Source organism: Bipolaris zeicola (genome assembly GCF_000523435.1).
Source record: "Bipolaris zeicola 26-R-13 unplaced genomic scaffold scaffold_160, whole genome shotgun sequence".
NCBI classification, from domain to species: Eukaryota; Fungi; Ascomycota; class Dothideomycetes; order Pleosporales; family Pleosporaceae; genus Bipolaris; species Bipolaris zeicola.
This window is the reverse complement of record NW_006912209.1, coordinates 24,790-43,788: the sequence shown is the minus strand read 5'-3', so window position 1 is coordinate 43,788 and position 18,999 is coordinate 24,790. Positions and strand designations below refer to the sequence as shown.

Sequence of the window (18,999 nt, the reverse complement as noted above, 5' to 3'; positions counted from 1 at the left end):
TGAGCCCGGACCGAAATGAACAACAGGGGAAGGCAAGACACGAGCCTGAACCTTCGCAGCGTTAGGGTTGACCTTGATTCCATAGTGGCTGAGATAGGGATCGTTGGCCCAGTCGAGGAGACGAATGCCATGCTGAACCGCTGCCCAGCGATCCTTGGGAAGAGTGACAGCAAATTTGATCATGTTAGATGTCTGCGTGTCACTGAGCTTTGTGTTGTAACGCTGATTGGCGTCAATCTTGAGGACATCAATCGGCATGTAAACAGCTTGACCGCGAATCTTCTTCGTCATCTTGACCACTGGGACACCACCTAGGACGGCGATGCCGTACTTCTTCTTGAAGTAAGCGGCGACAGAAATCTTCTTGGAATGATCGTCTGGATCCGAGAACGTGGCTTTGTGTGCATCCAAATCAACAAACTCATCGATGGTCCACTGCACAGGCTCCTTGGTGTGTGTAGTGGATACGCCAATGCGCCTGAACTTCCTCAAGTCTTTCTTGAGGATGGAGCGGTTCCAATCGCGGAGCGCATTCTGGAACATGCTCGTGAACTGTGGAGGACTACAACTGAATGCTTGGCCAATGGCACGTGTGAGCTCTTGAGCACGCCAGAATGTACCATTGGCGACATCGACGTTGACGGACAGTGACTTGTTGAACTTGTCATCGAGAACTGGGCGAAGAGAGGTGAAGACACCTTTGAAAGCTTCAACACCTCCGCCGAGGTCAAAGCGCTGTTCGCCTCGCTGGAAAAACGACTTCTTTATCATGGTGTATGCCTGGGAAGGCCACATGCGCATGACGTGATCAAGAAAGTTCAAGGTATCAATGCAGTCGTTGGACCACGCTGCTTGACCGCTCATGAACGACTTGAGGCCGATGAAGTCTACCTGGCGAGTCCAGCGAATATGGACAACATGCTTGTTGCCATTAGCGCCGGGTTTCGTAGGACGGTCTTGTTCTTCATCGAGGTCAACGCTGATGCGAGTGTCGTCACGATCTAAGCGCTTGGTAGACCATGCAAGTTTGTTGGTGTCCCAGATCCACTTGTTTGCCTCGCCCAGGAAGGACTTGACAGCATTCGAGTTCCAGATCTTCTTGAGCAGAATGCGCTTGGTATAGTCTTTGCCGTCGCCGGTGAAGTGAAGCTTGAGGATGTTATTAAGGCAAAGAGATGTATTATGAGCCACGATTACTTACATCGTACTGGTGAACGACGGTGTTTGGAGCCTTCTCGACGTTGAATGTGTTGAGAGTGATACCCATGGGTTTGCCGTTCTGGTTGAAAGTCTCCGGACGCGCAGGTAGGTCGCTTCCAACGTTGACCTGGAAGCTATTGTCAGCAATCTTGTTTCATTACTAACAAAGAGACGTTCTGATAGGAGTGGTTGAGGAAGGAGATATGATTGACCTCAACATTGGGGGTGCTGATGCATGTGCAGACTGAGACTGGAAGGCATTTGTACTTACACCTCGAGCGGCATACCAACCACGCATACCAAGGAACTCGGAAAGGTTCTTGAGGTCATTTGGGACCGTGTAGTCGACCACCTTCCTATCGCTGGGGTCGCGATTGCCGTCAAGGCGAGGGATGGATTTGGTGGAACGCTGAGTGAGGTCGCGAGACTGAGAAGCCGAGTCGTTCGACAAGTCGCTCGATTTCTTCTCGGCCTCAGCGCGCTTCTTCACTGGACCAGCCATTGTGGACTGCGGATGCCGTGTTAGTGATGCTTGCAACTGAGGTAGGAGAGTATGCCAGATGGGGCGACTGCGGTGATAGACTGATGCAGTACGCTTGGTGCAGCTCAGATGATACCAATACGTACCTTGCACAAAGACTGGCTTCGGTTGGGACCTGTTGTAGAGTGCGTGTTCAGACCGGGTTGCCGGCTGGATCTGGGGCAAGTCAGCGAAGTTCACAGATAGAATCTGAGCCTGCATGTGCTCCAGGTTATGCAAGTAAGTGGTGGAGTGAGACATACGATATGAAGATGTATGGAAGAAGTGTCGATGGCCTTTGAGAGTGGGGTGTAAGGCAAGGGAATAGAAGGTAAGGGAGGCAGAGGTGGGTAGTTATAGAGCAGGGAAAGCTATGGCCATGTGAGTGACAAACGGAAAGAGCAGGCACGGCGAGGGCGGCAGGTGACGGCGGGGTGAAAGCGGTGGCAGTGCGGCAGGCAGCGAGCAATTGCTTTGATACAGAATAGGCAATGGCGGCGGCGCAAGGTCCGCAGACGGTAGTGAAAACGACGAAAGAGGAAATGTGATGATTGATGAGAGACTTACCAGACTCTGCTGGGGCTGTGAATGCCACTTGCAGCGGTCGAGACTGGGTTGTTTGCAGGAAGCAGCTTGAGGCTGGCTCTTGTTGGTGCAGGCAGGGCTTACAAAGGCTGTGAAGATATTGGATGGGGATGGTATGAGCTTAGAAAGGAAGTGTGATGTTGTTGTGTGAGGAAGGAAGGAAGGTCGGACGAGTGGGAGAGCAAGCTTATATGGACAGAGGAGTTCGCTAACTTGGCGGGCACAAGATCCCACTGAGTTGGGCGGTGTTGACAGGTAAAGTCAGCAGTCTGTTCTAATGCATAGATTCTGAAGCTCAGGTGAGAACTGTGCAGTTACACCGTTGTTAATGTCGGTCAGTGACTAGTGAGAGAGTGCATGGGACATACAGGCACAAACGGGTCTTACGATTGTTCCCTGAGTAAAAGAACAACTTGAAAAAGGTAATATCGGAGTCAACTCTAGATGAGAAAGAAAATAGAGACGGTAAACGAATAAGTGATGTGGCACCCTTCTCCCAAAGATCGTCTCGAGGATGCTGTAGCTGTGTTAGGCTTGATGAGTGTATGAAGGGTTACTCGCCTTCCCTCACTTGTCTATTCATGAGAGCAGCATCACGCATGCATATGTTTTTTGACTTGTGTAGCTGTCCACAATAACCTGGTGTCGCGGAACTCATCGCTGTCACTCACAATAATAGTCAAGAGCTAGAACAATGAGTACGTCAACTCACTACGATGTCTGGTGCAGCCCCGGAGCACGTCCAGAAAAGGTATCATCTGTCATGTTACGCATTTCTGGCGCTGGAGTGGTCATGTGCACTTGGCTGCGGTGGAAATGCATCAAACTGTCAGACACAAACTAGACTGCCGCCATGCATCTACAGTCCGGGACGTCATGCTCCCCTGCCCATCTCTTCTTGCAGCACCTGAGATTGACACGATATTTTGCACATGATCAATTCATTCATCACATGCGCACACCGGTGCACCAGGATGGGATGTAGTTACGTCCTTATCCCAACGTATGTATATGTTTGCTATGAGAATCACATCGATGCTACGCTGGAATATTAGAAATGGCTAGAACAAAAGCACGAGGAGCGTAATACACGAAGTGGCACATCCCAAACCCTATTTCATTGATATTATCAGAAGAGCACCGATGACAGCGATGACGGACATCTGACTGCAAAGATGCAAAAGAATGGAAAGCCTCTGAGCTTGTCTATTCGTGCCCGAAGAAAGCAGAAAGCAGCAAAAAACTCCTTTCCCCAGCCATACCTTCAGGTCCCAAATATTGCAATTTTCAAACAAATCAGCTCCGAGACGCAAAAAGGGCAAACAGAAGACAAGAAGAACAGAGATGAGCCTCACCACCCAGAGACATGTCGCGTTCGATGGAAGGATGTCTTTGCTCATATACACTTTTCATTACAAAAAGACCACATATGGTCTCCGTCCCCACCCTCCTTAGGCCCGTGGGTCAATCTTTCCAAGCATTCCCACACGTGTAAAAAAGGTTCGTTCGCATTCGCCAAATTGAGAAGAGAGATATAATATAAACGCCATCCTTATGCAATGCTAATTCGATAGCAAGTCCCATTCCAGTTGTTGTGGGCTCACATTCATCCTGAGCCCAACAGCCGCAATGCGCTCGCCATATACACGGTCATTTCACCTTCCGTGTACAAGCTCGGTGCGGCTTGTTTAAGTTCCCCAAGGATTTGCACCGGGCATGGCTGCGTGCATGGGAATGTGCCCGCCATTACCATACTTCTCCTGTATGCTTTGCAGCTGCTGTGCCGTTGTTGGCGTGGTCCCCCAACGCTGCGGTTGTGGTATGGCCTGACCGGGAGGAACAGGAATGGCGGCCACATCTCGTAGCAAGCTGACGAGGCCGTCGGCCTTGAACCGCGTCTCCTTATATGTATGTGCGGGGGGAATGATGCTGAGAAGGAAATTGATTCCACGAGGAAGTGGTGGTGGACCTTGGGCCTGTCCAATAGGTGTAGCACCAGCGGTAGCGAGGTTGCGGCGCGCAGCATCGAGACGGCGACCTGCAGCACCCTTGAGAGGCGACTCACCGCGAGCAAGCTTGCGGGGTTGTGGTACGTCCTCCACATCCTCGAGTGGGCGTTTTGGTGAGTTGGTGACAGTGTGAAGGTTGTTCAGGTGAGGGGAGTTGGCAATGGCAGGAGACGCAAGACGCTGTTGTTCAACGATGGGTGGTGGCTGTGAAGGCATTACAGGAGCAGGTTGCTGCTCTTCAACTGAGGGCATAACCGATGGCATGACTGGTGCCATAGATGCTGGCATGACCGGCCTCATTTGTGTGCGGGGAGAGATGATGTGGCGGACGGAAATGGGGTCGAAGGTTGAGCTTGCGAAGCGTTGTGAGAAGCGATGTAACTGGGGATCTTCAGGGAAGAGGGTTGCCATGCGCTGCTCGAGCTTAGTGATTTGAGCCAGTTCACCAAACTGAGCCTCGTAATCATGGAAGAAGGCAAAAAGGGACTTGGCTCGATGGACGTTTTCCGGCTTGGCTGTCAGTTTTCCAACGACAGTTTCAAAGACAGCACGAGCGTCTGTGAAAGTTAGTACAAAAAACAAGTGAAAAACAACAAGGTTAGAAACTTACTGGTTGAGTCATTCAGCTTGATCAAGTGCTTGACGTACTCCAACGCAAACTGCTCATCTTCTGGAAACAGCTTCATACCGCGCTCGAAAATCTTTTGTGCAGCTGGCTCCTGGTAACAGTGATGTTCAATGAGTGCACTAGCTACGTAAGCCTCACTGAGCAGCTTTCCCTTTTTGCGAGCCTCAGTGAAGATACCACGGAAGCCACCGACATCCCCCTTTGGATCTCCCTTGCCCTGAACACGACGCATTGCACGCATGAGCGCTATCCATGCATACGTAAGTGTCTTCTTAAGGTTTTGGGTCTGGGCATTGTATCCGGCAGACATGGCTTGGAGCTGGCTGTTGAAGGCGTCTTCCCTCTCCTTTAATCGCCGTGCAGCAACGACCTCATCTTCGTCATCTGCGTCCTCGTTCTGCTGCGCGATTGCGCGCGCAGCCTCGTCGGCAGCCTTTTGAGCTTCAAACTGCTCCTTTGCTCGCGCAATAGAGTGCTCCTCTCGCTTCTTGACCTGTGCTGTAAGATCGTAAATGGTATCGAGGAGCTTCTGATATGGTTCCCGCACAGCCCTGCCCTTGGCGATGATGCCAGCTTGGCCATCTTCGAAGTCGGTACGCTGCTCGACCTGGCTGGCTTTCTTGAAAGCAAGCAGGCAGCTCTCAGGGTTTGCCTCGATGCCGTCATTGAGAAACTTGTCACCTTCAGCCTGCAGGTTGTTCTCATAAGACCATTCAGCTGCTTCGTACCATAGCTCTGGCCAGAAACGAAGGGCCATCAAGGCGTTTTTGTAAAGGTGCAGAACACGCTTGTTGTACAGTTCACGGTTGTCGGTTGCGCATTCGAGTGGGTCACTCTTCTCCCATTGGATCCAGTTTTTCCACAACTTGACCTGGTTCATGTACTCTTCGTAGCCATCGAAACCGGCAGCAGGTGGAAGTTTGGGCAAGGTAGTCCGGATGACACCTCTTGTGATATTGTTTTCAAGAACGTTGATAGCACTGCGAGCAGTCATGTATGCAGGCGAAGTTTCCTGTAGTTGTTTGCGACCCTGTGACGAGATAAGCTTGCGGAAGCGAAAGGTAGACTATGAGGATGCTTACCGAAACTTTGTTCATGCTCATCTCAAACTTGTCATAGTCTCGCCAAATCTCTAGAGTAGCGTTGTGAGGAACTGATACGGCACGCTGGTAGACTTTTCGCAAAGTGTCCATCTTTTGCATATCTTGCCAGTTGCTGCCACCAAGAACGCCAGGCCCAGTCTTAAGCATCTCGATGTAATCAAGCCATAGCTTACCAGCTTGAACATCGATACCAACTGAGTTCAGGACAAACTCATAGGCTTGGGTGACTGTCTGGCGATTCTGCCCATTCTGGTCAGTGGTGAGATTGAAGCGGCGTCGGATAAAGTCAATGTAGGCAGAGTATATGCCAATGTATTGAGCCGAAGGAATCGAACGGCCAAACAGATGCTCGACTTTTGGCAGCTCGTCGAGTTCAGTTTCAAACTGAATATACTCTACCCATTGCTCGCCCTGACCATGTTAGTGGAATGACTTGAAATGCTCACTGCTATGCATGCTTACTGCTGAAGGAAAGACCTTGAGGAAGCGCTCGAATACAGCTCGGGCATCGTCATGCTTATGTCGCCTGCGGTGCTCCTCAATTAGACTCAACCACGCTTCGATGTCACCACGCGGATCTTCAGCAATGCGATCTTCGAGAATACCAACTCGATCCTGAGGAAGGCGAGCCTTTGGCAGAGAAGCAGAAGTAGGTGCCGGAGTGGCTGGCGCTACAGAGGGACGGGCTGAAGCAACATTCAAGACGTCGGGGGTAGCTGGCTTAGTAGCGTCTGGGACGGGCGTACTGCCGTTAGGAAGAGAAGCAACAGAGGGAGCAGGCTCATTGACAGCGACAGGAGCAGAAACAGATGCAGGAGCCAGGTCTTGTGCACTATGTAACTGTACATCTGGGTTGGGAAGTGTATTGTTTGGTGTGTTTGTAAAAGAAGGCTGAGGCGACTCAGCGTCTCCCGTAGCTCTCAGCAGTGTAGCATTCGCCTCTTGCGGCTGCGCAGCGGACTCCTCGTCCTCGTCCTCGCTCTCGTCGACAAACCCACCCACAGTGCGCGGTCGCTTAGACTGCGGCGCTGCGGACGCCTCTGCAGGAGCCTGGGGAGGCTGGGACTGCGACCCATGCTCGCTCTCGGTAGTTGGCGGTGGAGAATTGGCGCCCGATTCTGGTGGCGCGGAGCCAGACTGTTCTGAGTGTGCGGAAAAGGTCGCGGTTGGGTCGTATTCTTCCTGGCCCGTAGGCGCGTCGGGCATGTTGTAGCCGGCTGAAGGGTCGTACTCTTCGTCCTTTTGCGCCTCTAGGAAGGCGAGCTCGGCCTCGTCCGCCATCGACATGGCAGGATGCGAGCTGTGCAAGGCTGTTAGAAGTGGTCGCTGAGGAATGGCAGGCGCAGGATTACAAAGTGCGTGGACGTGTCGGCTGGTTTGCAATGGATTTCTTTGTCGCGTGGTTAGTTGTGCAAGCAATGCGCTCCAAGATGCGCGACCGAGTCAAGGATGGACTCGAAGCTCTTCAGATGCTGTCGGCAGCTTCGAAAATTCGTTTCTGGGTATTTTCGAGACGTGCGCGATAATAGAGGGGATAGTGCGCCGTCGGGCGTGGTCGAATGGGCGCGCCGTGTATGAGGTGAGGGTGAGCAAAGGTTGCGAGTCGGCGATGCGGCCTGTTAGCGGAGGACGGAGCCAGACATGCTTTGGCCTTGGCACCGGCCCTAGTGTGCAACCGCCAGGCACCCGACCCATGTCATGGCTCAGGTACATCCACACTGTCCATATTGACGTCCTCCACATGCATCTCCCGACTACAACTATGGAAATTTGTGACTCGCCGTGACACGGTAATTGCTGCGCCCTATACCGCATTCTCCGCCCCTACCGCCGCACTCACACGCCCAGCCGCTGCCTCCACTGCGCCTTTCACCTTCACATAACCCAGCATGAACCCGCATATATCCCTCCCACGGCCCACGGGCGGGCCCTCCAACTTTGGCTCAATGCCCTCTTCGCGGCGCAACGAAATCAAGATGCCGCGCTTCTTCAAGCGCATGTTCAAGTTCCCTCAGATGGACTTTGAGATGGCCGCATGGGAGATTATGAGCCTGATAATAGCGCCCAAGAAGGTGTTTCGCCAGATATTCTACCACGTATGCTACAATATATGCCCCTACATCTCCGATGCACCGCTGATGGCTCTGTAGAAACAAACAACAAAGACATACCACCGACCCGACCCATCCTTCACATATCTGCTCTCCTTCTTCCTTACTCTCACCTCCCTCGCCTGGGGTTTCGCATACGCCGATGGTTTCACACAGACCCTCCACATAATGCTCGTTTTTATTTTTGGGCACTTCTTGCTGCTCTCGCTTGTCGTAGCCACTCTATTCTTCTTCCTTGTAGGCCGATTACTGGGCCCAGACAATACACTGCTGCCAGGCCGACGAAGAGGCCTATACAACCTTGGCGAAGACTCTGGCAAGGAAGAGCTGGAGTTTGGCTACTGCTGGGATGTGGCCATTAGGGCTTTCGTACCAGTTTGGGTCTTTCTCTACGTTGTGCAGTTTATCTGTATGCCTCTAGTAGGAACGCAGCACTGGTAAGACGCCCATCACTATGCGAGAAAGCTGACGCTGACATACCTCAGGTTCTCACTCCTCCTATCCAATACGCTCTATCTACTCGCATTGAACTACTACTTCATCATTACCTTCCTGGGCTATAAAGAGCTGCCCTTCCTACACCACACAGAGTTGTTACTAGTACCAGTTGCCGTCATGGCTATACTCTGGTTTGCATCTCTTTTTGGTTTCAACATGTCAACCCATTTTGCCCCAGTGTTATGGACAGGAGCAAAGTTGCGCAAGCATGTTTGATTACTGCTAAATTTGAAAGCGGATAGATCAGGAATCGAGACGCAATCCAGATACATTTGAGGCGCAGCAACTTTTCATCTCCAAAATTCGCATCTTTTTTAGGCGTTGGGCGTTAACTAATTTCCATCATCACCAAATTTTAGGGAGCAACTCATCATGGCATTTTCAGCGAGGTAGATGAATGCAATCTGTATAATTACAAGTTGACCTTTTCTGTGCTGATACGATAGACATATCTTCTGGAAAGCTTGAAATAGTCTTGTGACCATTCTGGTATCCATGCCCGAGACCCATTCGCAACTAAAGATTTGCAACAAGAGTGACACCTGAACTTCAAGAGTCAACATGTTGCCGCCGCATCTACAAAATTGGACTTGCATCTTGTATCACCAACAAAAAAAGAAACCTTGCATCATATGTATACTCCATCTACGACGGTTGTAGTCGTCAGTTTCAAGTTCATGGCCCCCAATAGTTAACTGGACGCTCATCACATGTTTACAAGCAAGATGACCGTCACAGTCAGGGAGAACCTTCTTTTATCTGGAAAAATGGTAATTTTGAGTTCTAAATATAATACATAAACTAATCGAATTTTTCGATGAAGAAAGTAAAAAAAAGAAAAGGAGAGTGTGTTCTCATCGTCGCCAGAACTGAGCCATACTACACAGCTTCGCTGGAGTACCTGCGAAGGAAAAAGGGTTTGAGATTTCCTTTCTACTGGTAGTTGGTAGTGGCCTTGGTAGTCTTTCCAGAAACCAACTGGACATCCTTGACAATGACCTGAGAGCCGAGGTCAGAAGTGAGCCTGACCCAGGCAGTGTCAGTGCCAGTACCGCCGTTTCCAACGAGGGTGAAGAAGTTGTTGATGTTACGAGTAGTGGGCTTCCAGGTGTTTCCGTTATCGCCAGAGACCTCGAGCGACGCAGTGTGGAGCTTGGCGTTCATGACGGTAGCGGCGAACCAGTACTTGGATGAACCACCGTGCATGCGGATCTGGAGGGGATCGGCGATGGGGCACTCGACGTACTTCCAGTCCGAGTGGATCATGCCCTTGTTCTTGTTGTCGAGCTTGGAGAACATGTCAGGTGAGAGATCCAGGTGGACGGAATCACCTCCAGTCTTATTGGTGATCTGTTTGTGTTGTTAGTGTGTTATCCTCAGCGGGGGTTTTTTTTGGAAGGGGAGTCTCTCACCATAGCGATCTTCTTGGTGCCCTGGTAGTCGATCTCGACGCAGGCACCGCAGTGGTAGGAGCTGTTCCAGATCACTTCGGAGACGCAGGTTGAGCCGTCAATTGTGGCGGGGAGGACATAGTCGACGAAGGCGCAGGCTCCGCCTTGCCAGCATGATTCTTCTCCGCAGCTCTCTCCATACCAAGTGAGGTCTCCTTTGAAAACCTGTGAATAAGCCGATGTGGCAGTAGGAGACGGGACGATAGCGAGAGTGCTAGTAGGAGACGGGATGATAACAGCGGTAGGAGTGTTGTCCGGAGCGGGGGTGTTGTCCGGAGCAGGAGTGTTGTCCGGAGCAGTAGTGTTGTCCGGAGCAGGAGTGTTGTCAGGAGCGGGAGTGTAGTCAGGAATGGGGGTAGCATCCGTGTCAGGAACGGACGCAACAGTAGCAACAGGCGAGGAGGCTGCAGGAGAAGGTGACTTGTTGTGAGCGCCTGCGCCCTTAGCATGACACTCTGCAGGACGAGCCGCAGCAAAGGACGCCAGAGCCAAGATGGCTGCAGTGTAGGTAGAAGTGAATCGAACCATTTTTGGAAAGATGGTGTACTTGTGGGGAAAATAGAAAAGAATGAATGACTAGGATAAGTGTCGAATGAATGAAAGAGTGGGCGAATGAAACAACCAAGACTGGAGAGAAAGCTTGATTATTCGCTTGGCTTTATAAACAATTCACGATGTGCTCCTTGGTCTCTTGGTGATTACCAGGACGGGAATGCTTGGGGTCTAGAAGCGAGATGTGGGGGCGCAAGCCCCTGCAATGCAGTAGCTAGTCGTTTCATGTTTACCGCCGATTACTCGTCATCTTCTGGCCACAATCGGGTACGTATCGTGGAATTAAGTTGAAACACGCCCACAATCGATATCTTACGGTCCGATTACCGAGTGCACGGAACGGCTTGTGGGAACTTTGTGGGTTAGGTCTTATTGCATCTGTCTCATGTCTTCTCCGCTGCTTCCAGATGGCAAATTAAAAACGACCTTGCTTTCATTCAAGTACCGTGGAATTTGCGACGGCACGTATTGAGAGATGACAGGTCTCGGGTGGGGAGTCGGGATCTGACTGCGTAAAGGGTAGAGACCAATGCGTGGACTATATTGATCCTATGCTGTTCGTGTTCGCTGCAATATCTATGATCTATGCTTATCTTTTGTCTGCTTTGCGTAACTCCTTTCCATCAGAGTCGCCAGTTAATCGTACGAGGGCTTGCACAGTAAGTAAGTCTCACCAGCCCTAACCCAGTCCAGTGTATTAGTCAATGCTGTGTAAGGCCCAGAGGTTGACTTCATATCTCGGGACAAATCTCCGGGTCGGACATTCGGCGCCTCTCGTGCACGAAGTTGTGGAGAAGTTATTTTTAGATGTGAAATTGGAGAAACAAAAAAGAATGATGTCTTTCGTGCATACAAATGTTAGTTGATGGCAGAAAAGGATCATGTACTGGAGAAATTTCGACTACCGTCATTATCCCTGCTGACTTGATGAGATCAAAGGTTCCTCCTAGAACATCGAACAGAAACCTTGATCCGAAGAATGAGCCATGTATTTCCATTTGCAACTATAAGAATGAAACCAATACGTAGTTACTTGCTGTTCCTTTTTTGCGATGGCTCTGTGTTACGGAGTCGATAGGCCTCAGCTACCTGGGTATACGTAGTGCCTTGGCTCAGATCTTGTATTTTTGTCTCTCACTCATAAATATTCCACTGATCATGAAAAATACACTACCTGTGAAACTTTGCTGTGCTGCTTTTGTGATTTGGGTTATCTGGCTATTGCACAAGCTTGTGAAACCGACGCTCAGAATCACAAGCTGCTAGCTGGTGTTGTAACAATGTCAATCAAGAGTCCATGGAGATGGAGACGCTTTTAGCGTAAGCTCAGCCAGTGCTGTATGGCATGGTCGCTCTTGTTAGGTTGCTAGCTCATCCACTTTGGACCATGAAGGAAAGAAAAACGAGAAAGAGAAAGTGAGATCTGACAGTCACTAAAGATTTGTTGGGCATTGCACATGGCCTGTAGCATATACGGATCCATAGGGGTAGAGAGATCTTTGAAGGAACAAGGGGGACTTCCCCCAGGTTCGAAACTCTAAGATACTTACATGAGAAATTCGGTTTCACCCTTGCACAGTAATATTCTGCCTCTCAACAAAAGAAAATCTTACATACTTAAAACGGCTCAGCTGCCCCATAGCCTGGCCTAGTCATCCACAAATCTTCGAAATTGCTCAGCAACCATCTCACTGGGTTTGGACTTGCCGGGTTGAATCTATGGGGAACCTGGTTGCTATGGAGAAACACCAGATTCCGAGCTGATATTGGCCCTCGAGGGGTCATAACGTTTTGCAACCACTTGATTCCCGCTTCGTCACTGCCAAAGGATGATGCTCTGAACTAGGCCTCTGCAGCCTGGAGCCATATAGCAGCAGTGCCCTCAATTTCAGTCAGATGCTTGTCAATCCAGTAGCAGTATAGATCGCGCCGCCCTGCCATGGGGTCGCCGGTACCGCGCTACGGTCTACCTAGCTGTCCATTGTTCCCAGCTCCGTTGCCGTTCCAACTGAAGCTAGTATCGAACTCGCGTAACGTCTGTTCCATGTACTGCGATGAATCGACGAATTTGGGCCAAATCCAGCTGTTGCGCATATACGAGAATACCGCAGCTGTGTTTCGGTGCATCTTTCGTGTGTTGAGGTTGTTATTTTCGATGTCGGATGCAATAGTGTTGCCAGCGAATAGATGCTCTTTTCTACCGTTCATACCCTTATCGGCCAGTGCGAGACCACCAGGGTTGTGGTCGTCCCCCTAGGCCGTGGGTCATTTTGAAGAAAAGGGATTGCTCAACCCATCCATTGGCGGCGTGCGGAGCTACTACTGCCGGATTCATTCCGATGAGGACATTATCCATCCAAGCCCGTAAAGGACTTGTGTAGCTACCAGGAAGTGGCCCATTGATAAACCATTCAAAGAAGATTGGCAACATTTGTACCTCGTAAATATGCCCAGCTTATAGAAGTCAGTACAATGATGTTTTAGCCACCGGATGTGCATGATGCTAGAGAGAGGGAAACTTACTGACGTATTGCGAGGTGTCTGTCTGGGCAGAAGTAAGTTTCTTTACTGTCACTGGATATGGACCAGTGTTGCTTCTGAAGCCGAACCACTTATTCACGCTGCTTTGTTTACTTGCCGCGCCGCAAGACTTGTAGGTTCCGCAAGGAAGGAACTGGCCCCCCCCAACCGACATATTTTGTGTCGCGCTTTTCCAGATGATGCGATTCAGTTTCGTTCCCAAAAATTTCACCGAACTGAATGTCGCGCTTGTCAGGAGTATCAATAGGACAACTTGCTCCCTTGCCGTAAGGATCAAGCCAACAGGAGTCAGCACGCTTTTCGAGACTCTCACCATCATCATCGCCACACAACAGACATGGAGGAATATCACCGACGTCAATAGCCCCTGGGCAGTTTAGTCCTTCCAATCAAGGCACTAAAGGACCATAGACTTTAGCCCTCTTCGCAAGTTCGCTCGTGGTGTTCCTGCTCTTGCCCTGCGTTATTGATGAACGTCTTCTAGAAGCATGCGCAGTTTGCATATTGCTTGAATCATGCTCGGAATCTCGCTTCTTAGAGAGATCGATACATGCTGGCTCGCCACCAGTAGGATAGAGTTGAACATCGTCGATAGGCACAATAGGAAAGGGTGAGTTGGGAAGGGCCCAGCTGAACTCGGATGGAGCGTCAATAGTCACATAGAGATCAACTCTAGCATCCACGCCGTAGCAGAACGAAGACTCGCTATTTACCTTTAAATCTACGTAGAAGGTAATATAGCCGTTAGCTATAAGATTAACAGCATAGCTGTTAATTAGAATAAAGTCTTTATTAAAATTAATGCTAAATATTATAGTTAGCTTAACATAAATAGTAAGGTAGCCCTTAAGCGTAAGGCTATAATCGAACTAAGGCTTAAGCAGGTTCTGCGTGCCTTTCTTATCTAGGGTTTTGGATGCTTTAGGATCCTATTCGTCATTTGCGACTAGATAGGTCTGCCTAACATCCCATGATACCAGCTTAACTTTGCTTTTAAAGTTAACCCCTAATATCGCCTGACCTTTGAGTCTTCCGAAGAGCTTAAAATTTAGGCTAATAGTGATGATGCTGGGTACTACGAAGGCTGCACGGAACTTGTTAGTAGAGAATATTATAATATCGCTAGTATTAAACATGGCAGTAACGGCTGCGTTGATAACGAACTTAGTATTTACGTCGCCTTTAGTACGGAAGTACAGGAATGAATCGCTAAGGTTAATGAGGGTGCTAGGATTACTAAGTATAGTAACAAGCGTAAAGCTATAATTAACGTCAACATTAACATAACGCTCTGCTTTTACTTCTAACTTAGCGGCGATATCAGGGCAAGTTAGTCGCTAGTTAATAATCTTAAGAATGAAATCGTCGGAGTACGTGTGGCTGAGGTCTAATCCGTTAGAGACACCATTGATGATACCCTTAAGCCAGTCAATAATGTCACTGTCGAACTAACGCTTGTGGGTTCTTCTTTGGAAAGCCCCCAAAATGCGCACCGTCTCGCCATTTCTCCTCCAGCCAACGTTTGTGATTGCCGCCTACTTCTTCCAAGCTTCTCTTTCGTCGCTTACTACTAGCAGTCTTGTTCAAGGTGTTGTTCCAATACTCTGGTTCGTTGCTGAAGTCGATTCTCATTTGAGTGTTGCCAAGATCGCGTGGGACTCTCTTGAATTGATAGTCGAATGTCAGGTCATAAATAGGATCGACCACTGTCATGCCGCGCTTCACTAGGTGGTGAGGCAAGCCCTGGTCTTTGCTAAGCTTAAGCGTCTTTACCACAGCATATTTGCCCGGTCCGCAGTTAGAGGGCATCTCGACAATAGTACCAGGAGCTTAGTAACCTAGGTATGTCTTTTCGCAATTGGATGATTCGCTTCGATCAGTGCACATCATTCTCACAGTGTGCTACCCCTCAGACACTGAATCGAAATAATCGAAATCCTCCTAATGAGAGCCATCGCGCTTATCGAGGGATACTTATTGGGCGTCTAGATTCGTTAGGACAACGAAGCCAAAGGGTGCGTTATCAGGTTGCTCTGCGAACAGTACAGTGTTACTTTTACCATAGGTAAGATCTGTCTTAAGGTTAAATTCGGTATCTGCTTCAGCCTCGGGCGGAGGATTGCTGAAGAGAAAGTCGAGCAGTACTGGCAAGAATGGAGATTTTCCATCTGGTGGATCGCAGCAGTACGTCCGTTGACGTTCAGAATGCCAAAAGCCGCAGTCTTTACCCTCTTTCATATAGGGTAGTTATGGCCACTTGCCAGCCAGTGTCACAGTGGTTATCAAAGCAGTTGCCAGGCTTACCGTGCCAGGCGCAATTCTTCTACCCTTCTTCTATGTTGCAGCAGAGTTTGCGTTTCTAATTCTTACTACACGTATCGTACGCCCATATCATCTCATTATAAGTGTCAGGGCAGGAACCACCGCAGTTAGTCCAGCCACAATCGGGAATTAGTGCTTCTGCCTTACAACTATAGAATTTGCGACTATCTATACATTTACCCCAGTCACCGTACAGAGATGATTGTAGAGCTACCTCGTCGGAATGGTATTGACCATTACACCATGGCTCACCGCCTCTCCATTCGCTAGAGGTTGTCAGTGTTTGATGTTCAAGGACATGTCGAAGTTGAAACTTACCAGTCTTCTGCTTTGGGGGCTGATGCAAGTGGACAGCATAATGTGGATATCCTGAAAGACCTGTCCAGGAAATCTTCGTCCTCGCATTAGGTTTATGTAACAGCAACCTCACCTAGTTTACAGTCGCCAACACCACATTCTGTGACTCTATATTGACCTTCACCAGCATCTTGCTAGTTGTCTGCTGTAATTGCCTCCTCAGCTCTCGCTCCAAGCTGCTCAAGATATATAACCGCCTCGAGGGCATTAAGGTATTTTATGTCTAAATCAATAGCCCAAATAAGTATGCCGCCAAGACTAAGGGCGTTAAAATATTTAATCTTTTGCTAGAATGTCTCGAAGTCGTCATACGACACCTATTAATCACCACCCTATATGATATATTTAACACCGTGTCCTTTATTATAATACGGTGTAAGGTTGTTCTCTTTAATAATATCTATAATCTCCGAATAAGAGAGAGTTCCCGAACTGTTACATAGTATATAAGCCAGGAGAAGCACCACCCTTAAAGGGGCAGCCGGGCTGCGAACATACAGGATTTGCCAGCTAGAATAACCAACTATACAAGCCGAGCCCTATATTGATCTTTTCAGGGTCTACGCAATTCCACCATAGAAGGTCTAGAGCTTTACTAATCTCGGTAAGGTTCGTGTGCGCAAGAACCTAGGCTCCGATAGGATTTTCACCATCCCAAACACCGTGCAAGTCGTAAGCCATAACGTTGACAAAGTCCGCAGCTTCTGAGCTAGCCTTGATGTCAAAATGTCGCATATACTGAGCAATGAGCCTTAGAGTCAGTATCTCTTTTCCCAAATAGAGCGATTGTCAGACTTTACTCACCTAGTAACTAGTAGGACGTGTAAAAGAGATTCCTTTATAAGAGCCACCTAACTTGTCAAACTCGGCACGCATCTCCTCCATAAGTTCAGTAAGATTTTCGCCGTCATCAGGATTCCCACCACGGTCGGGAGCTCCCGGATATTCCCAATCCAAGTCTACACCATCGAAGCCGTAACAATTAAGGAAGGTAAGGAGCTTTTCTATGAATAGTGCTCGTTTAGTAGGTATTAAGGATAAGTCGCTAAATACTGGCTGCCATATCGTGTTGTTCTCATTAAAGGTCCAGCCTCCTAGGGCAATGAAGACTTTAGGTCCTGGGTTCTTTTGCTTGAGACTAGCGAATTCAGTAAAGGTATCTGTGGAGAGAGGTTTGCCGTCGTCCATAGGAATAATATCGTATGTGCTTAGACGGATGTACCCAAATGAGTAGTATATGTGAGTCAAACTGCCGACTGGAATGTCTTGCCTTCTCATGCCAATGCAGTTCTTCTGGCAGTTCCACGCCTCGTAGTATCTAATAATGCGTTTTTGAATATTACCGCCCGATACACCCCTATTAGGCTGTTCGCAATTGCTCTGACAGCTCGTTTCCTCTTTATTAATAATCTTGCAAAACTTATCTATTATGCTATATAATCTGAATTGACTGTAATAGACGTTTAGAAAACATTCCTTATTAGGGGGATCCGAATTACGGCCGCACTCAGCATGAGCATCGCAATTACTCCAGCAAACATCGTTAGGGGACTAGCTATTTGTTCCACAAGACTTCTCTCTAAAGCCACAGTATCCAGATTTGGCGCAATAAGCTCCGTTGCTGCAGGGTTTGTTCTCATTGCAAGAGTAGGGATCGTCTGCTTGACGTGCACTGAGGCCCGAGGGCTCAAAGCCAACGTTTGGGTACGTCGCTGGAGTTCGCGCCTTTGGGTTGATATGATCATCAAGCTTACATACTCCCTCGGTAGGCTTGGTCTTGGCGACTACATCGTCTTGATGGTAAAAGGCTGTTGGAATCGGTAGACAGATAGACTCCTGTATTGTAGCATCATTGGTTGCCCGTTGATGCTTATGGGCATTTTTGTGATGATGACCATATCTGGGAGAGGCTGTTGTCGTGGTAGCCAAGAGAAGGCGGTGCCAGAAAAAAGATGACAAGTAGACCATGGTGGGCCACCATGGGCAAGCAGAGTGCTTCGAAATCCCTATGTAGTTAAAGGAAGGATTAATTAATCAAAGAAGGTAACTATCTATGTACGAAGAAAAAAACAGAATATACATTCTAAGTTAAGTCATGTGATACTACACCACAACATGTCTCCCACTCACAGTATGATTTCAATCAATGTACATTTAAGCGCAACAGTATTAGACACCGAAAACTCCCATTCGATACTTGTTACTTCGCTTCTACGCACATGATTGGATCGTTATTCCAATTGTCCTTTGCTAGTAGTTGTCCAAGATTCCTGTAGCTTAATTTTAGTGTCATTCTTCTGCATTTTCCTAAATGTCATTTACTTTGAGCTTGAGAGACAAAGAAGGAACCTATTTATAAACATCACAATTGGCAATGCACTCAAAAGGAACGTAGAGTCCTTGCGCCCTGATCATTAAACTTGAGCGGGTAGGCATACCGTTAATAATTCTTGGTTCTCTCGTTATACCTGTGATCACTATCGAAAGTTTATCTCTCAATCTTTTAACGACAAGGCTTGCAGATCTTCGATTCGTAGATACTAGCGTTCCTCTAGATGGATTTAAATATAGAATTATCAATCCTGACCACAAGCCTCTAGTTATACTAGTTAGAGATTACAAACGTAATAATCTACACCTAAGGATGCTTACCACGAAAGGTCTTGCAGTAGCCGCAACGACAACAATGGTGTTCAATAGAACAGCCAAAGACGCATCTAACACAGTTATAGCGCTTAACGATATTAACACTATGCGGCGGCGCTGAACGCTTAACAGCCTCGACACGCTCAACAGCCTCAACGTGCCTAGGGTTATAAGCGGCTGTAAGGGAGAACGCGCTTAGAGCGAGGGAGAGAGTAGAGACTACCAAAGTAGAATTTAGTACTAAGACTTATATACTTAGATAAAAGGTAGGTTTAGCTTACACTTCATGTCTATTGTTAGAAAGATTCCTTTGAGACGAGTGTTTGAAGCAAAAGATATAGTAGAATGTCAAGAAATTTAATTTGCTAGTAAAAAGAAATCTCTTATTCTTCAGTAGCAAGCCGGCGAATCTATATAGAGCCACGCTTAGTAAGCTATTACTAGAGTGTGCCACGATTGTATTTAGTGCTAACTCA

The 18,999-nt window shown here is 48.4% G+C and overlaps 5 protein-coding genes across 5 annotated transcripts; 1 reads left to right on the top strand and 4 right to left on the bottom strand.

Annotated features, from left to right (window-relative positions):
- Positions 1–3,993: 3,993 nt before the first annotated feature.
- Positions 3,994–7,332, bottom strand: COCCADRAFT_7444 (uncharacterized protein; the record flags this gene model as incomplete). Its single annotated transcript, XM_007716965.1, has 4 exons — positions 3,994–4,871; positions 4,925–5,972; positions 6,025–6,456; positions 6,508–7,332. 4 exons carry the CDS (start codon positions 7,330–7,332, stop codon positions 3,994–3,996), a joined length of 3,183 nt encoding a protein of 1,060 aa, XP_007715155.1.
- Positions 7,333–8,021: 689 nt separating this feature from the next.
- COCCADRAFT_28598 (uncharacterized protein) lies at positions 8,022–8,870 on the top strand (the record flags this gene model as incomplete). Its single annotated transcript, XM_007716972.1, has 3 exons — positions 8,022–8,141; positions 8,196–8,593; positions 8,642–8,870. 3 exons carry the CDS (start codon positions 8,022–8,024, stop codon positions 8,868–8,870), a joined length of 747 nt encoding a protein of 248 aa, XP_007715162.1.
- Positions 8,871–9,587: 717 nt separating this feature from the next.
- On the bottom strand, positions 9,588–10,633 carry COCCADRAFT_7442 (carbohydrate-binding module family 63 protein; the record flags this gene model as incomplete). Its single annotated transcript, XM_007716964.1, has 2 exons — positions 9,588–10,004; positions 10,067–10,633. The coding sequence occupies 2 exons, from the start codon at positions 10,631–10,633 to the stop codon at positions 9,588–9,590; spliced, it is 984 nt and encodes a 327-aa protein (XP_007715154.1).
- A 2,236-nt stretch (positions 10,634–12,869) lies between these two features.
- Positions 12,870–15,007, bottom strand: COCCADRAFT_28596 (uncharacterized protein; the record flags this gene model as incomplete). Its single annotated transcript, XM_007716971.1, has 5 exons — positions 12,870–13,111; positions 13,181–13,565; positions 13,612–13,946; positions 14,220–14,425; positions 14,652–15,007. The coding sequence occupies 5 exons, from the start codon at positions 15,005–15,007 to the stop codon at positions 12,870–12,872; spliced, it is 1,524 nt and encodes a 507-aa protein (XP_007715161.1).
- A 1,674-nt stretch (positions 15,008–16,681) lies between these two features.
- Positions 16,682–17,845, bottom strand: COCCADRAFT_28595 (glycoside hydrolase family 18 protein; the record flags this gene model as incomplete). The annotated part of the gene is made up of 2 exons (XM_007716970.1): positions 16,682–17,301; positions 17,632–17,845. 2 exons carry the CDS (start codon positions 17,843–17,845, stop codon positions 16,682–16,684), a joined length of 834 nt encoding a protein of 277 aa, XP_007715160.1.
- Positions 17,846–18,999: the final 1,154 nt, after the last annotated feature.